We start from the raw sequence: 16,188 nt of genomic DNA on the forward strand, positions 1-16,188 counted from the left end.
CCCAGAATAGAAACTTCTTTGGGGGAACTGTAATAATTTTTGGTAAACAAAATTCTCTCTTATTTCACTAATAAACAGGCTAAGGTTTGTTTTTCTGCACCACCAGCCTCTCAAGCTGTCTCTCTCCTTGTTTCTTTCACTCACTGCATGTCCTTGTCTTCTTGCACTGCGACCTCGTTCCTCAGCTGCTGCAGATCTCCTAGGACAGGTAGCGTGGGACTACGGCTGTCCCAGAGTTGGCAGAGGCAACCATACCTCCTACTACCGACCGCTGGGTGTGACCCTCAGCAGAACAAAACAGACCCAGACATTCTAGCGCTGCTCTGGCTAGCCTGAGTCTGTGGCTGATGCCTCCCAGACCTCTGTACAACCCACCTCCTCCTCTGCCTGCTCACTAGCATTGCTGTTAAGTCAGACTGCAGCCGGAGGGAGAAAAAGAAAACCACTTTGTTTCTTTCGGAAGATAACTTTGATGGATGTGTTTGTTATTGCCTGACTTCCTTTGAACCAGTCTCTCCACTCTCAAGGCAGTTAATCTCTTATCTGAGAGGGAGGGAGTGAACAGGACCTACCTGCAGGGTTGTTTTAACAAGTATACAAGATAATGCGTGTGAAGGTGCTGAACCCAGTGCCTGACAGGAACTGAACATCCAGGAAACGTTAGCTCAGCATCATCAGCGCCATCACTGTCCTTGAAGACCCACTTATAAGGATCTAAAGCTACTCTTCATTTCTCTAAAAAGGGTTGCTGGCTTTTCTATAGTATTTTGAAATTGCTTTACTTGGACACTTATTTTATCTTAACTATTTCTATTTTTACTACACTGTGAGCTCCTCACACAACTGTTTAAATTCATTTTTTTTTTTTTATATCCTCCAAACCCAGCCATGTGTCTGGTGCATAGGAGGTGGTAAATAAATATACATTAGAAGAGTCTTGACTCTTAGCTCACACTATTCTCGAAAATCACTTTCAGTTTGCAAATCTAGACGTGAAAGCTAAAACAACAAAGATTCTAGGAAAAGATTTGGAAAATATCTTCATGAGCTAGGAGTAGGGAAAGATTTCTTGAGCAAAACCAAACAAATACTTTAAAAAAAGAAATGAACATGCTGGTATCAAGAATAGAAGATACCTGGGAAATTAATTTCTCAGAGGAAAACCAAAACAATCTAAACATAAAATTTAGGTATGTAAATGAACTCCCAATTTCAAATGTTTTTAAAATATGTAGCACTTAATTTCTACAATGAACATTGTAGAAAAAGAGTACCTTTATTTCCCCAATAACCATGATCTAAAACCTTGATGTCTTTTTTTTCCCCTATAGTATTGGGATGACAGGTTGACCTTTCTCACGAGACATCAAGGTCATATGAACTCACCAACACCCTATCAGTCTTTAGTAGCTCTTATCTAACAGTTAGATATGGACCATTGGTTTTAATATTAAGTGGAGCTTATTACTGAATGATGGTTTTTGATCCTAGTAATTGTATCTTCCTATCTTAAATATGTCATCCGACAGTCTGCTAGAGTATAGAAAGAAGATCTCTGAACCTCTACATTTATCATATATTTTTGCAACTTCAATTTTTTGTATATGATTTTATAATATATATAGTAAATTAGTGATGTTAAAAATATAGAGTACTGGGGCACCTAGCTGGCTCAGTTGGTTAAGCGTCTGACTCTTGATTTTGGCTCAGGTCATGACCTCAGGGTCGTGAGATTGAGCCCCACTGCGCATGGAGCCTGTTTAAGATTCTCTCTCCTTCTCTCCACCCCCATACCCACACTCATGTGTGCTCAATCTCTTAAAAAATATATATGTAAGAGGGTTCCCCTTTCTCCACAACCTTTCCAACATTTGTTGGTAGGAATGCAAGTTGGTACAGCCACTTTGGAAAACAGTGTGGAGGTTCCTCAAAAATTTAAAAATAGAGCTACCCTATGACCCAGCAATTGCACTCCTGGGTATTTACCCCAAAGACATAGATGTAGTGAAAAGAAGGACCATATGCACCCCAATGTTCATAGCAGCAATGTCCGCAATAGCCAAACTGTGGAAAGAGATAAGATGCCCTTCAACAGATGAATGGTTAAAGAAGATGTGGTCCATATATACAATGGAATACTACTCAGCCATCAGAAAGGATGAATACCCAACTTTTACATCAACATGGATGGGACTGGAGGATATTATGCTAAGTGAAATAAGTCAAGCAGAGAAAGTCAGTTATCATATGGTTTCACTTATTTGTGGAACATAAGGAATAGCAATGGAGGACATTAGGAGAAGGAAGAGAAAAATGAAGGGGGGGGAAATGGGAGTGAGAGATGAACCATGAGAGACTATGGACTCTGAGAAACAAACAGGGTTTTAGAGGGGAGGGGGGTGGGGGATGGGTTAGCCCGGTGATGGGTATTAAGGAGGGCATGTACTGCATGGAGGAGCACTGGGTGTTATACGAAAACAATGAATCATGGATGACTATATCAAAAACTAATAATGTATTATATGGTGACTAACATAACATAATAAAATTAAAAAAATATATATGTATAAATATATATATGTATATATAGAGAGAGAGAGAAAGAGTATTAAAAGTATATATGCATATGGCAGCATTATAGGCTCAAAATATTTTTACTAACAGTTGAGCCCAAACAAAGAGAAATATTGACCACTAGTTTAATTAAAATGTTTTAAATACTCAGAGCAGAAACTGTTGCTAGAATTTTTGTCTGGTGGTATGATCACGATCAAGAGTTTTACATCCAGGGCGCATGGGTGGCTCTGTCGGTTAAGCGACTGCCTTCGGCTCAGGTCATGATCCCAGAGTCCTGGGATCGAGTCCCACATCAGGCTCCCAGCTCAGTGGGGAGCCTGCTTCTCCCTCTGACTCTGTCCCCTCTCATGCTGTTTCTCTCTCGCTCACTGTCTAATAAGTAAATAAAATCTTAAAAAAAAAAAGAGAGAGTTTTACATCCAGCTCTCCGTGGCTACAGGGATTGCGGGAGGTAGCATTGGTGAGGGGTCTTTTGGTTGATTCATATTTGGTTGGGGTTTGATCTCCTTAGGATGTCTATTGTGATGCTTTAAATTAAAAGAGGCAGGTGAGTGTATGCATTTAAAAAGAGATTATAATGTGTCTTTTTAAAAGCTATTTTTAAATGTCTGTTATGAAGAGTGGTAAGCTGTAAGTCAGAAATGGGTAAATAATGTTTAATTTTAATTAATTACTTTCTTATATCCTAGGCTGACCAGATATCGGGGTTTCATATAAGATCTGTTCTCTGCGTCCCTATTTGGAATAGCAACCACCAAATAATTGGTAAGACATTACCTAAATAGTTTAAAGTTCTTTTTCTTTTTTCTTTTTTTTTCATTTGGGGGAGCAGGTGAGGGGCAGAGGGAGAGAGAAACTTACACAGACTCCATGCTGAGCGTGGAGCCAGTGCAAGGCTCAGTCTCATGGCCCTGAGATCGTGACCTGAGATGAAACCAAGAGTTGGATGCTTAACCAACTGTGCCACCCAGGTGCCCCAGTGCAAACTTCTTGTAAAAGAAAGACAGATTTACTTTAAAATACACCATATCTTTTGTACCTGCTCCCCCCTTTTACACTTGATCTTAGCAAAAAGGCCAAGAAGTGATACCTGCTCCCCGCTTTATGTCCAGGACTCATCAACCTATGTTTCATTCTCTCATATAATTTCGTAAGTGCAGACGCCTAATGAATTGACATTAACCAGAACAATGAACAAAGATTTATTCTTTTAACTAAGGATCAATAATTTTGAAGTTGGAGGGGATCTCAGAAATCAACTAATACAACTCTCCTATTTTACCTTGGGGAAATTGAGGTGGGATGGTGGAATCACACAAAGACCAGAATAAAGTCACAGAAAGTTAGTAGCAGGATCGGGATTACAAGTCAGGCCTCCTAACTCCTATACAGATTTTCCCACTACATCTGTATTTTCCATCTATGCTTTTACACATGGAGTACATGCAAAGGAAAAAGAACATGCATTATTAGACATATACTGAGCATGTATCTTTCTGTCTGGATGATTCTGAAATAGGTTATACTTGACCCAGAATAACAGAACTGTGTGCCAAAGCAGCTTCCAAGTTTTTTCTCCCTCCTTTGCTCCTTTCCCTCCCCTCAGAACCTCTGTCAGGAAAGTATCAAACCCAAGAAAGAAGTCAGTGGGTAAAGTAGAGAAGTCATAAAGAGTGGAGGCGTTAAAATTATTGAAACATAATTAAAACATGATTTTTTTTCTAAGAGACACAAGGTAACTAGTGCATTTGCCTTTCTTTGCTTCCCTCCAACATTGTCCGTTAAACTGTAAGACACTGCTACTTATCAAAGGATTTAGTATACTGTAAATATTATCAAGACTTGAACTGTAACAGAATTTTTTCATCAGTTTGCTTAATTTGCAGAAAAATATTGGTACATTAATGAACATAAAGAATGTTCTAAGAGTTGGGAATTCGAGCCCCTAGTACAAAGTGTTGAATTGCATAATGTATAGTTTTAAATATATTTAAGTTTAAAGAGAAGAGAAAGTGCATAAGAAACACTCTTTCTGTGCTATCTGTTGATGTCCAATGGCAATCTCAAGTACGGTCCTAGCTTTCATTCGTAACAGTAAACATCTGTTATTCTTTCCAGATTAAGACTGCAGTTTGCCTATTACACGCTAAAGATTTGTGTTTCATTATATATGTCATTATACGTGTCTTCTAGCATATGATGCCTTACTTCCCTAGGGGGAACGTAGGTGTTTTAAAAAACACAGGTATGCTTCAGAATTATAGCTATTTTTTGTTTGTACCAAATGGGGACACAGGAGAATGTTTTTCAAGATTGTTCAGTTTTTCTGGTTAGAGTTGTATGTTTTGAGAGTCTTGCCCCAAAACATCTGGTACAATGCTGGAAATGAACTTTGGAAAGAGGAAGTACATAGGAATTAAGTTTGTTAGAAGTGTGTGTACCCCATTGGTAGAGGGCAGCAGATCTAACCTTGCTTTGAAGGTTAACTGTGCCACAATCCCCCACATTTCTTGAATGTTCACTCCATGTGGAGCAATATGCTTTAAAACATTCAAACATTATCTCATTTCATCTTCATAACCCTCTGAGATAGTGAACATTTTAATCCCCATTTTACAGATGAGGATTTTCAGTGCTAAAAAAGTTAGGTAACTTGTTCAAGGTAACAGCTGATGGTGGCGTTGAAATGTGACCTGAGACAGTGTGACACCAGAGCCCATGTTCTTAATCATGATGTCATCCTGCCTCGCTCAAGCACTGTGTTCCACGGGATTGAAAACATAAAAAATTACATAAATATATGTAGACACACATATGTATATACACACAGTTATTAATATTCAGTGTATATCTAATTGCATATATGTGTATATGAGTGTGTATATTTGTCAGACATATCCGAGTCACTGTGCACAGTTCTCCTGAAAACCATTTTCAAGGAATCAGACTGACTCCCAGTAGAACTCCAGGCTTCACTGTGACCCTGTTTGGATAACACATCCTTGAAGATAGACCACATCGCTGTACCTCAAATCTGTCCCATGGCGACAGCAGGCAGTGGGAAGACCAGAGATTAGACTGAGTGTCTGAAGTTACCTAAGGGACGTATTGAGTCAGCTGGGCTTTATTATATTATAGTAATACAGTGGCCAGTGCTAAAAATGACCACGTCACCCAAACTCTTCCCACAGGAGTGGCTCAAGTGTTAAATAGACTTGACGGGAAAGCTTTTGATGATGCAGATCAACGACTTTTTGAGGTAAGAAAATAAATTTGTGAACCAAAGGCTAGGGCTGAGTCACCAATAGTCTCCTGGTTGCAGCTTGCCAAAATCTGTCAAGAGTATGTCTGTAGCTGCCAGACCGCCAGCCAGCTCCACGGCAAGTTCGGCCATCTCCTTTCTTGTGTTTTCAAGCCTCCCTTTATTCCAGTCTGTCCTGTAGCTGGAAATGTTGGCCTTGAACAGGCATCCTTCTAAACTTTGCACCAACAGTAACCAACATGAAAACCCCATGATTATTTTTTCTCTAGGAGAGAATACCTCACAGCTTCTTTACTAACTGGTTCTAGATCTATCTTCCTTCCTCTTAATAACATTTACCTCATGGGTATGCTCACTTGGTTTCCTCACCAAAATATTTTATAGCCTAGCCACTAAAAGAGGGTGCTTTAGTTTAATGGAATGGAATTACTAAAACCAGTCCACGACCTAAATAAATTAAGAACACATTTGGTAAGACTGTAAGTATGTCTTTAAATTTATAAAGTCATTTCTTCACCATGACATTATGTTAATAATTTTTTCTCATGTGCAATGTGAGCTATAAAGTTGTTACATGACAATAGTAATTAAGAATTTTAATGTGCATATTTCCCCAAGGCCTACCTCTGTGTACAATAAAATTATATTTTCAGACCCATTTCTGATGACTGCCTGCTTTCATATTAGATTATACCAATGAGTTATTGCAATTTTTAATTAGTGGGCTTTCTCTTTCCTAGGCTTTTGTCATCTTCTGTGGCCTGGGCATCAACAACACAATTATGTATGATCAAGTGAAGAAGTCTTGGGCCAAGCAGTCCGTGGCTCTTGATGTAAGTCAGTATTTATGTCCAAATCATATGCTTAAAAGCCCTAATTTTATGAGAGAAAAAAGGTCCTTGTTATGGGACTAATTTCTCAATTTTTAATTACCTATTCATTGGGTTTTAATTATTTTAGAGTCATGTGTTTGAATTTGATGAAAGCCACAGACCCTTTCTAGAACAATGCACCTATGCACACAATTTTGCATACAATTTTGGGGAGTTCACAGATTCCTTGAAGACCATCCATATGTTGCACAGTTAGATATAGATTTTATGTGTTAGGTTTATTAAAAGTGATGATACAAAAACAATTTGTCAGCATTTATTTAAAATTAAATGCATTATGAACTTATTTTGAATATGTATAGGTAGTCTGGAAATTCACAACTTTTCTTACCATAGAAGAACCCTTCACTGTGAAGATATGTGACCCAGGTGGGGGAAGCTGCTCCTGTCATTCTCCAACTCCCCCGCCACAAACACGTACACCTCCCACCGAGAACTCCGACCTATTCCCCAGACCTAAACTGCATCTCCCCTCAGACTAAGTCCCAAAATAGTTCTCCCTGGATCGCAGCTTGTTTCTTTTCTCAAATGGTACAATGCTCTTTTAAAGTACTAAGACGTTAAACTCTACTTACAACATTAGAACAGAAACTTAAAGATTTAAAAGTATTCTGCTCCAAACCCATCATTTTTTTTTTAGCTGCAAGTAGCTATAGCATTTTTTATTATTTAAGTTCAATTAATTAACATATAACATATTAATACTTTCAGAGGTAGAGGTCAGTGACTCATCAGTCTTATATAATACCCAGTGCTCATTACATCACATGCCTTCCTTAATGTCCATCCCCCAGTTACCCCATACCTTCCCTCCAGCAACCCTCAGTTTGTTTCCTATGATTAAGACTCTTATGGTTTGTCTCCCTCTCTGATTTCATCTTGTTTTATTTTTTCCTCTCTTCCCCTATGATCCTCTGTTTTGTTTCTTAAATTCCACATATGAGTGAGATCATATGATACTTGTCTTTCTCTGACTGATTTATCTCACTTAGCATAATACCCTCTGGTTCCATTCACGTTGTTGCAAATGGCAAGATTTTATTTTTGTTGATGGCTGAGTAGTACTCCTATGTGTGTGTGTGATACATATATATCACATCTTCTTTATCCACTCATCTATCGATGGACATCTCGGTTCTTTCCACAGTTGGGCTATTGTGGACATTGCTGCTGTAAACATCGGATGCAGGTGTCCCTTTGGATCACTACATTTGTATCTTTGGGATAAATACCTAGTAGTGCAATTGCTGGGTCCTAGGGTAGCTCTACTTTCAACTTTTTGAGGAACCTCCACACTGTTTTCCAGAATGGCTGCTCCAGCTTGCATGCCCACCAACGGTGTAGGCGCGTTCCCCTTTTCTCCGCATCCCCGCCAACATCTGTCGTTTCATGAGTGGTTAATTTTAGCCATTCTGACTGGTGTGAGGTGGTATCTCATTGTGGTTTTGATTTGGATTTCCCTGATGCCGAGGGATGTTGAATATTTTTTCATGTGTCTGTTGGCCATCTGTATGTTTTCTTTGGAGAAAGGTCTGTTCATGTCTTCTGCCCATTTCTTGATTGGATTATTTGTTCTTTGGGTGTTGAGTTTGATAAGTTCTTTATAGATTTTGGATACTAGCCCTTTATCTGATATATCATTTGCAAATATCTTCTCCCATTCTGTCGGTTGTCTTTTGGTTTTGTCAACTGTTTCCTTTGCTGTGCAAAAAGCTTTTTATCTTGATGAAGTCCCAATAGTTCATTTTTGCCCTTGCTTCCCTTGTCTTTGGAGACATGTCTAGCAAGAAGTTGCTGTGGCTGAGGTCACAGAGGTTGCTGTCTGTGTTCTCCTCTAGGATTTTGATGGATTCCTGTCTCACATTTAGGTCTTTCATCCATTTTGAGTCTATTTCTGTATACAGTGTAAAGAAATGGTCCAGTTTCATTCTTCTACATGTGGCTGTCCAGTTTTCCCAACACCATTTGTTGAAGAGACTGTCTTTTTTTCTACTGGATATTCTTTCCTGCTTTGTCAAAGATTAGTTGACCATAGAGTCGAGGGTCCATTTCTGGGCTCTCTATTCTGTTCCATTGATCTATGTGTCTGTTTTTGTGCCAGTACCATACTGTCTTGATGATGACAGCTTTGTAATAGAGCTTAAAGACTGGCATTGTGATGCCACCAGCTTTGATGTTCTTTTTCAACATTCCTTTGGCTATTTGGGGTCTTCTCTGGTTCCATACAAATTTTAGGATTATTTGTTCCAGCTCTGTGAAAAAGGTTGATGGTATTTTGGTAGGAATTGCATTGAATGTATAGATTGCTCTAGGTAGCATAGACATTTTAACAATATTTATTCTTCCAATCCAGGAGCATGGAATGTTTTTCTATTTCCTTATGTCTTCCTCAATTTCTTTAATGAGTGTTCTCTAGTTTTCTGAGTACAGATCCTTTACCTCTTTGGTTAGGTTTATTCCTAGGTATCTTACGGTTTTTGATGCAATTGTAAATGGGATCAATTCCTTAATTTCTCTTTCTTCTGTCTCATTGTTAGTGTATAGAAATGCAACTGATTTCTGTGCATTGATTTTATATCCTATCACTTTGCTGAATTCCTGTAAGAGTTCTAGCAATTTTGGGGAGGAGTCTTTTGGGTTTTCCACATACAGTAGCATGTCATCTGCAAAGAGTGAGAAGTTGACTTCTTCTTTGTCGATTCGGATGCGTTTATTTCTTTTCGTTGTCTGATTGCTGAGGCTAAGACTTCTAATACTATGTTGAACGGCAGTGGTGAGGCTGAACATCCGTGCCATGTTCCTGACCTTGGGGAAGCTCTCAGTTTTTCCCCATTGAGAATGGTATTCACTGTGGGGCTTTTGTATATGGCTCTTATGATACTGAGGTATATTCCCTATATTCCTACACTGTGAAGAGTTTTAATCAAGAAAGGATGCTGTACTTTGTCAAATGCTTTTTCTGCATCTATTGAGAGGATCATATGGTTCTTGTCCTTTCTTTTATTAATGTATTGTATCATGTTGATTGATTTGCAGAATCCCAGCTTGTTTTGACCTAAGACTTATTGTTTCCCCCAACTTCTGTAACTATTATCAAAGATTCTTTTTATATCTGTGAAATACTTATTAAGTAGGGCAGAAAAAATATCACATAATATATGACATCATCTAGAACAGCATAATATAATACATGTGCAATCTTCAAAATATTCTGTGTACCAAGCAAGATATTGGTAGAAAGATAAAACTAAGGGAAAGGATAAGTAGGTAACACAGTAGTACCTGCAGCACTTTGATTTAAGGTTTAAAGACATAAAATTACTTCTTTACCAAAAACTTTTCTACCCTTAATTGAACCATGAACATCCTAGCTCTGTCACCTACCTCAGTTGTGAGAATTAAATGAGATGATACATGAGATTTTAAAACTCCATCAATAAAATTATAGTCGTACCAATAATCACCACATTATTACTTGCAGTAATATGTTTATTCCCGAGAAATCACCATAGATTGTAAGAAAGAAAAGAGGACAGGAATTTTGAACAGCAAATGTCATGACTCTTCCACCATCTTCAAATTTTGACCTCCACAGAGTTGCCTCAGCCAGCTTTAGCTTCTTTAAAAACTTTAGTTTCTGCAACTGTGAAAAGGACACACTATACACTAGTCCCACAAACTCTATTTCGTCCTGTCATCTTACACTTCACACACAGAACAGCACTTATCACCCACATTCAAGCTCCTCACCACCCCCTAGTGGATCTTCATCCCGCTGAGAAGGGAGTAGAATCCGGGGGGTGAAGCTCGAGCTGCCGTTCACCAATGAGAGGCAGCACTCTCACTGGCACCATGGCCTAGTCGCCACCGGACCCCAAGGAGTCACAGTTCCCGTTACCTAGAAAGTGCTACCACAGCCACAGTCTCCTCACCCAGGAAGTGCTCATTTGGGTTCATAGTGAACACCCTCTTGTTTGTGTAACTCAGATACCTTCCGTCTTTACACACAAAAATTATTCCTGACACTCCCAAATTTCCAGCCCAAGTCTGGGCCTCATGGCAGTCTCACCCCTTCAGAAGTTGCTGGTATGTGTGGTTGTACGTTCTGTGTGCTTGCCCAGTCACAGCTCTGGTGTTGCCATCGTGGTTCGTCCCTCCCCGCTCTGCTCAACTCCTACCTCACTAGATACAAAACTCTGGTCTCTAATGATGGGGGGGTGGAGGTGGAATCCATTCCTCACCCAGGGGTCCATATGCAAGAATATCTGGAAGGACTTCTTATCGCAGGGCTTTATGAAGACAAAAGATGATTTGTTGAGAGCTACTAAACCCAAACTCTGGAATGAAATCTACATGTATACATTAACTTTTGAATGAATATATATATATTTTTTAATTTATGTATTTATAAATACTATAGATGGGTGTGAATAATATAATTTTATGTAAATATTTCTATTAAAAGTCTGTATTTATAAGCAGCCTATTCCAGTAAAGGATTTAAGCTACTTTATAGGAATGCAAATAATCCAGCAAATGTTTTGAGGTAAAATTGTAATGATGACTAATAATAATAACAGCAGCAACATAACAGAGGAGAGAGAGAGAGGACACACGAGCCAGAGGGGACAGAACCACATGCATTGCTTTCCTTCTATCATCTCCGTCCCTCTTCCCCAAGGACTTGGAATGACCCTCTCCTCTTTTTTCAGTGTGGCTAAGGAAAGATTCCCTGCTTGGATCTGGTTAGGTTCTTCTGCTTGTGTTGTCTCATTTTTTACTTATTCTCTTCAGTTTTTTCTGCTTGATCTTGCACAAGAAGATCTTTGTCTAAATGTAGCTTTCCCATTCATATATATATATATGTTCATATTCATATAGGAATTATAAATATAATATACATTAAGTGTATATTATATATATATAATCTTTTTGCAGTGTGTTTTTTCAGCTGGCAACAAGAATGAAGGGAAGTAATCCATCCCACAGCCCCCAGTGACAATAACCACCCTAGAAGCCTTTCCGTCCCCAGAAAGCGAGCACACATATTTCATGGCCTGGAGAGGTAATGTGAATACATTTCTTCCGGCGTGTTTAGGAGACTCCTAAGAGACAACACGACATTCTCTTGTCTTTTAAGAATCCTTTCTCCCAGGCATTTTTATTTTTTTAAGATTTTATTTATTTGAGAGAGAGAGAGCACACGAGCAGGGGAAGGGGCAAAGGGAGAGGAAGAGGAAGACTCCCCACTGAGTGGGAGCCCAAATGCGGGGCTCAACTCCAAGACCCTGAGATCATGACCTGAGCCGAAGGGAGACACTTAACTGACTGAGCCACCCAAGCATTCCCTCCACCGCACCCCAGGCATTTTTAATAAAAAATACCACCTTGGTGCATTCTCTGAAAGTAAATATTTTCCCTATTCTCTGGGAAGGCTACTTCTTAACGAATGCTTGCCGAAAGGTTCGGAGCACACTAGAAGTACACTATTAAGGCACACCTTGCTCTGTATCAACATCCCCTGCAGAAGGAGGCTGCTGGCTTTATCTAAGCGAGAGGCAATGTGGGCAGAATTAGAGCCTTGTCTTCAGCGTTGGTCTGAGCAGTCTAGTTCGGACTGCGTCCCAGTTCAGTTGCTCTGGATCTTGGACAACTGAACTTCTCAGTCTCAGTTTTTTCATATGTTAAATGGGTATTATAAGAGAGGTATTTGGGTGGCTCAGTTGGTTAAGCGATTGCCTTCGGCTCAGGCCATGATCCTGGAGTCCCAGGATCGAGTCCCACATCAGGCTCCCTGCTCAGCGGGGAGCCTGCTTCTCCCTCTGACCCTCTTCCCTCTCATGCTCTCTATCTCTCATTCTCTCTCTCTCAAATGAATAAAATCTTTAAAAAAAAAGAGAGAGAGGTGTTTTAACAGTTAAATGAAACAATGCAGGGAAAGTGCTTAGGGAGTGTTTAGTTACAGTAAGCACTGAATAGAAGCTCCTTGGTCTGTTAACCAGAGCACACGCTGCCCCCTTAATCTGCACCGAGTTCTGCATGCTCAGCCTAAGAGTTGCCATAAGACTGAGCTGATTGAGGGACTGGGGAAGAGGTATAATTTTTTGCTCCTTTTAATAAGGAAGATCATTTCCTACTTGAAGTTTGAGCTGAAAACATATCCCTAATTTCCTAGATACTCAGCACACCCATGTTCCACTACTGAACATCCCAGCAGCATCGCCTCTGCTCCCCATGGCTCACTTAATGCAGGCCCACTTTCTGTGGCTCCCGTCGCCCTTTAGCTTTCTACAGAAAAGTGTGGGGGTGTACATACAAATTTTCCCAAGTCAAAAATAGCTATGGAGGTCTTCAAAAGCTATACATCACCAAGGGCAAAGCCTCCCCAAAAGACCTGCCAGGCGAGGGGTCCCTTCCCTGTTGCCACATACTGGCAACTTCAGCTCATTTTAACCTAATCCACAAAAGGCAAAAAACAGCAATATGAACATACGATATACTTTCTTCTTTTCTGGCCTTTAAAAAATGAAGTGGCCAATACACTGTCTGGATTTTGTTTAACAATTAATTGAATTATAAAACACTATTATTTTGATGACTGCTTTACTTAATTTCTCATAATTTAGTTATATAATTCTATTGTTAAAGGTCTTTTTCCTAAATATATAAAACTAATTATCTAAGACTCTTAGAGAGTAGGAATGCTCTTAAAGCTGAATAATGGAACAAAGAGAGGAATTTACTATCATTTTTAATAACTCTAATTTTATTATCCTGATTTCCATTCTACCGGAGTGCCAAGAGCTTCACAGGAAGTATACTAAAGTATGTTCACATTTTCTGAGTGTAACAATCCTATGGTAAAAGAGGTAACATCACCTGAAAGTCCAGAAGACAGAGAAAATACAGTATGAATGTAAAGCAGAATATCACTTCTTCATTTTGAACACCAAGAATTGTCCTTTGGGGTGTCTTTCGTAGAAAATGCAAAGGAAGCCTCGCTTGATACTGATGAGAAATTTTCCAGAAACTATGTCAGTGTATTAAGGACACCTTCTACCCTTCTATGATCAGAGGAGGGAAGGGACGAGGCTCAGACAGAGGGTGTGGAAAGGGCAAGTGCCATCAGGAGCCAAGCCCCATTTATTCTACCTCCCCAAAGCCTCTCCCATCCATTTCCTCCTTTCCAACTGCCACGGTAACCATCCCACTTATGGGCTTCATTACCCTTTGACCGAGCAATTGTAAGAGCCATCTATCTGTTCTTCCTAAACCATATTTCAGATTGCATCACTCACTCACTCAGAGATCCTAAATTACTCCCGCATTACCTCTCAGAGTACAAACTTCCTGGCCTTCTGGGCCCTTTGAAAGCTCATATCAAACTATCTTCCTACCCCTGGCTCTCATTTCTCCTTTCAGAGTATTCTATGCAACTTACAAAAAACTCAGCTACCTCGTAGTCTCCGAATCAGTCACCTGCTTCTCTGCCATCTGCCCTTTAACACCCTTTCCACTTCAGTTGTTCTCTGTTCCAATTATGCCGTCTCCCCTCAAAGTTGTTCTGTCGTTCGAAGCTCAATTTAAATGTAATCTTTCCTATAAGTCTTTGAATCCCGTGCTTACTTGTTCCTCTCTTTGTCCTAGATTATAGTTAATTGGGAGTTTGTATGATTTCCTTTAGAACGTGTGTACATGGAAGTACGTGATTATGTCCTGTGTATTCTTTATTCCTTTCAGTGCTTTATAGATAGTGGTCCTTAACAAAAGTACGTTGAATAAATGAATGCATGCAGCCACAGCTAATTACTCTGGTTGGCCATGTCAGCGTTCCAAAGGGGAAAAGCTTGGGCTGTGCTGGGAGAGCTCGAAGTCACCCACGCAACCTTGCTGGCCACAGACTCACACAGCATGCCTCTGTATTCCCTTCCTCCTTTTGTTTCTATGTATTTGTTTTGGGGGAGATCTCCTCCCAGATACCATCTCCCCTGGGCTATTTCCGCAGATGATTATTAAGGGGCCGACCGGGCTTCCTGAAGATAATTCTGCCATGCGGAATCTCCTACGCTCCAAGGAGAAATTTTCTCTAACTGGGTGATGGACACAACTAGACTCATAGGACGCCAACGGAATGCCACTCCATTCCTTTTCATCCCTCTTCCTTTAGACCCGTCCTCTCGAACCAGTCTTCCCTACTCCTGGATGAACTCTGTGGCTCTCCTCCATGGCTCTTCTTACACACTCAGGTGTTAAATAGCCTCCATGCTCTTCGCCTTCCCTGGGATTAGAAGCCTACAGTCAGGAGAGGGTCACACTGGGCTTCTTTACTCTTCTTCACTTCACCTCCTTCCCAAGACAGCTGCAGGGAGCAAGATGCAAGTAGGATAAAGAGCAAACTCTTACATGACTGGTGCTGTCCTAACCTGGTTTCAAGGCGCTCTGTGTCAAGCAGCAACATTCTCTTTTTATTGTGAGTTGCTTTCATGAATTCTTCAGAGAATTCTGGGGGGTAGGAATCTCCCAGTGACAGTCCCTGATGTGAGTTTACCTCTCCTGCCTGACAGGTTTTAATCCTCTCTCAGGCCTTGATTTCCAGTGGCCCATGCAGACCCTCTCTCTGTGGGGATCATTTCCTTCAGGAAGTCCTCTTTCTTAGGATCTATTTTTGTTTTTCTCTTTTATTTATTGTACTCAAATAAACACAACATAAAGTTTACCCTTTTTAATTGCGCAGTTCACTGGCCTTTAGTGCATTAGCAATGTTGTGCAATCATCACCATCATTCATCTCCAGAACTGTTGGCTCTTCCCAAACTAAAACTCTGTGCCCATGAAACTCCTCACCCCCCTCTCCAGCCCTTGGCAGCCACTCTTCCACTTTATGTCTATGAACTTGACTCCTCTAGATACCTCATGTAAGCAAAATCATACAGTATTTGTCCTTTTGTGACTGACATATTTCACTTAGCATAATGTTTTCGGGTTCATTCATGTTGTAGCTTGAGTCAGAATTTCCTTATTTTTTAAGGCTGAATAAAATTCCACTGTAAGTATATACCGTATTTTGTTCATCCATTCATTGCTTCAATGGTCAGAGTCCTTTTAAACCTGGTTATCTTTCATTGGTCCATTCGGCCCATGGAAGTCACATGTCTTGGACCAACAGATTACACAAAATAGCCCTCTCTTCCTGCCCATTAACCTTCAGAATTTTTAGGCATGAATCAGTGACTAGTCTGTTTCCACACCACACCCTGGGGGTATACATATTAGGTTCTACATGTGTTTTTCTGGAAGGAACCCTCAAAAAGCCTTTAACTAAAAGATTTTCAATATTGGGTCCTCTGATGAATTGTTTCCCTTGTCTCATACAGTGCAGAAATGGGGAATGAGCACGTTAGCTTGAAGGTAGCAGAAGTAGTTTGGGACATCTTCTTTCCAAGTCCTGTATTGGTAA

The 16,188-nt window shown here is 40.0% G+C and overlaps 1 protein-coding gene across 1 annotated transcript in view; it reads left to right on the top strand.

The window, feature by feature from the left end:
• The window catches only part of PDE11A (phosphodiesterase 11A), a 382,192-nt gene that overhangs the window by 204,302 nt on the left and 161,702 nt on the right, over positions 1-16,188 (top strand). Inside the window, exons 7-9 of the mRNA XM_025849540.2 lie at positions 3,267-3,342; positions 5,769-5,836; positions 6,580-6,672. Coding sequence (XP_025705325.1) covers positions 3,267-3,342; positions 5,769-5,836; positions 6,580-6,672 — 237 coding nt within the window. The remainder of the gene's footprint in view (positions 1-3,266; positions 3,343-5,768; positions 5,837-6,579; positions 6,673-16,188) is intronic.

This window comes from Callorhinus ursinus, unplaced genomic scaffold (genome assembly GCF_003265705.2).
Source record: "Callorhinus ursinus isolate GAN/ISIS: 27379988/994484 unplaced genomic scaffold, GSC_fseal_2.0 scaffold2, whole genome shotgun sequence".
Lineage (NCBI taxonomy): Eukaryota > Metazoa > Chordata > Mammalia > Carnivora > Otariidae > Callorhinus > Callorhinus ursinus.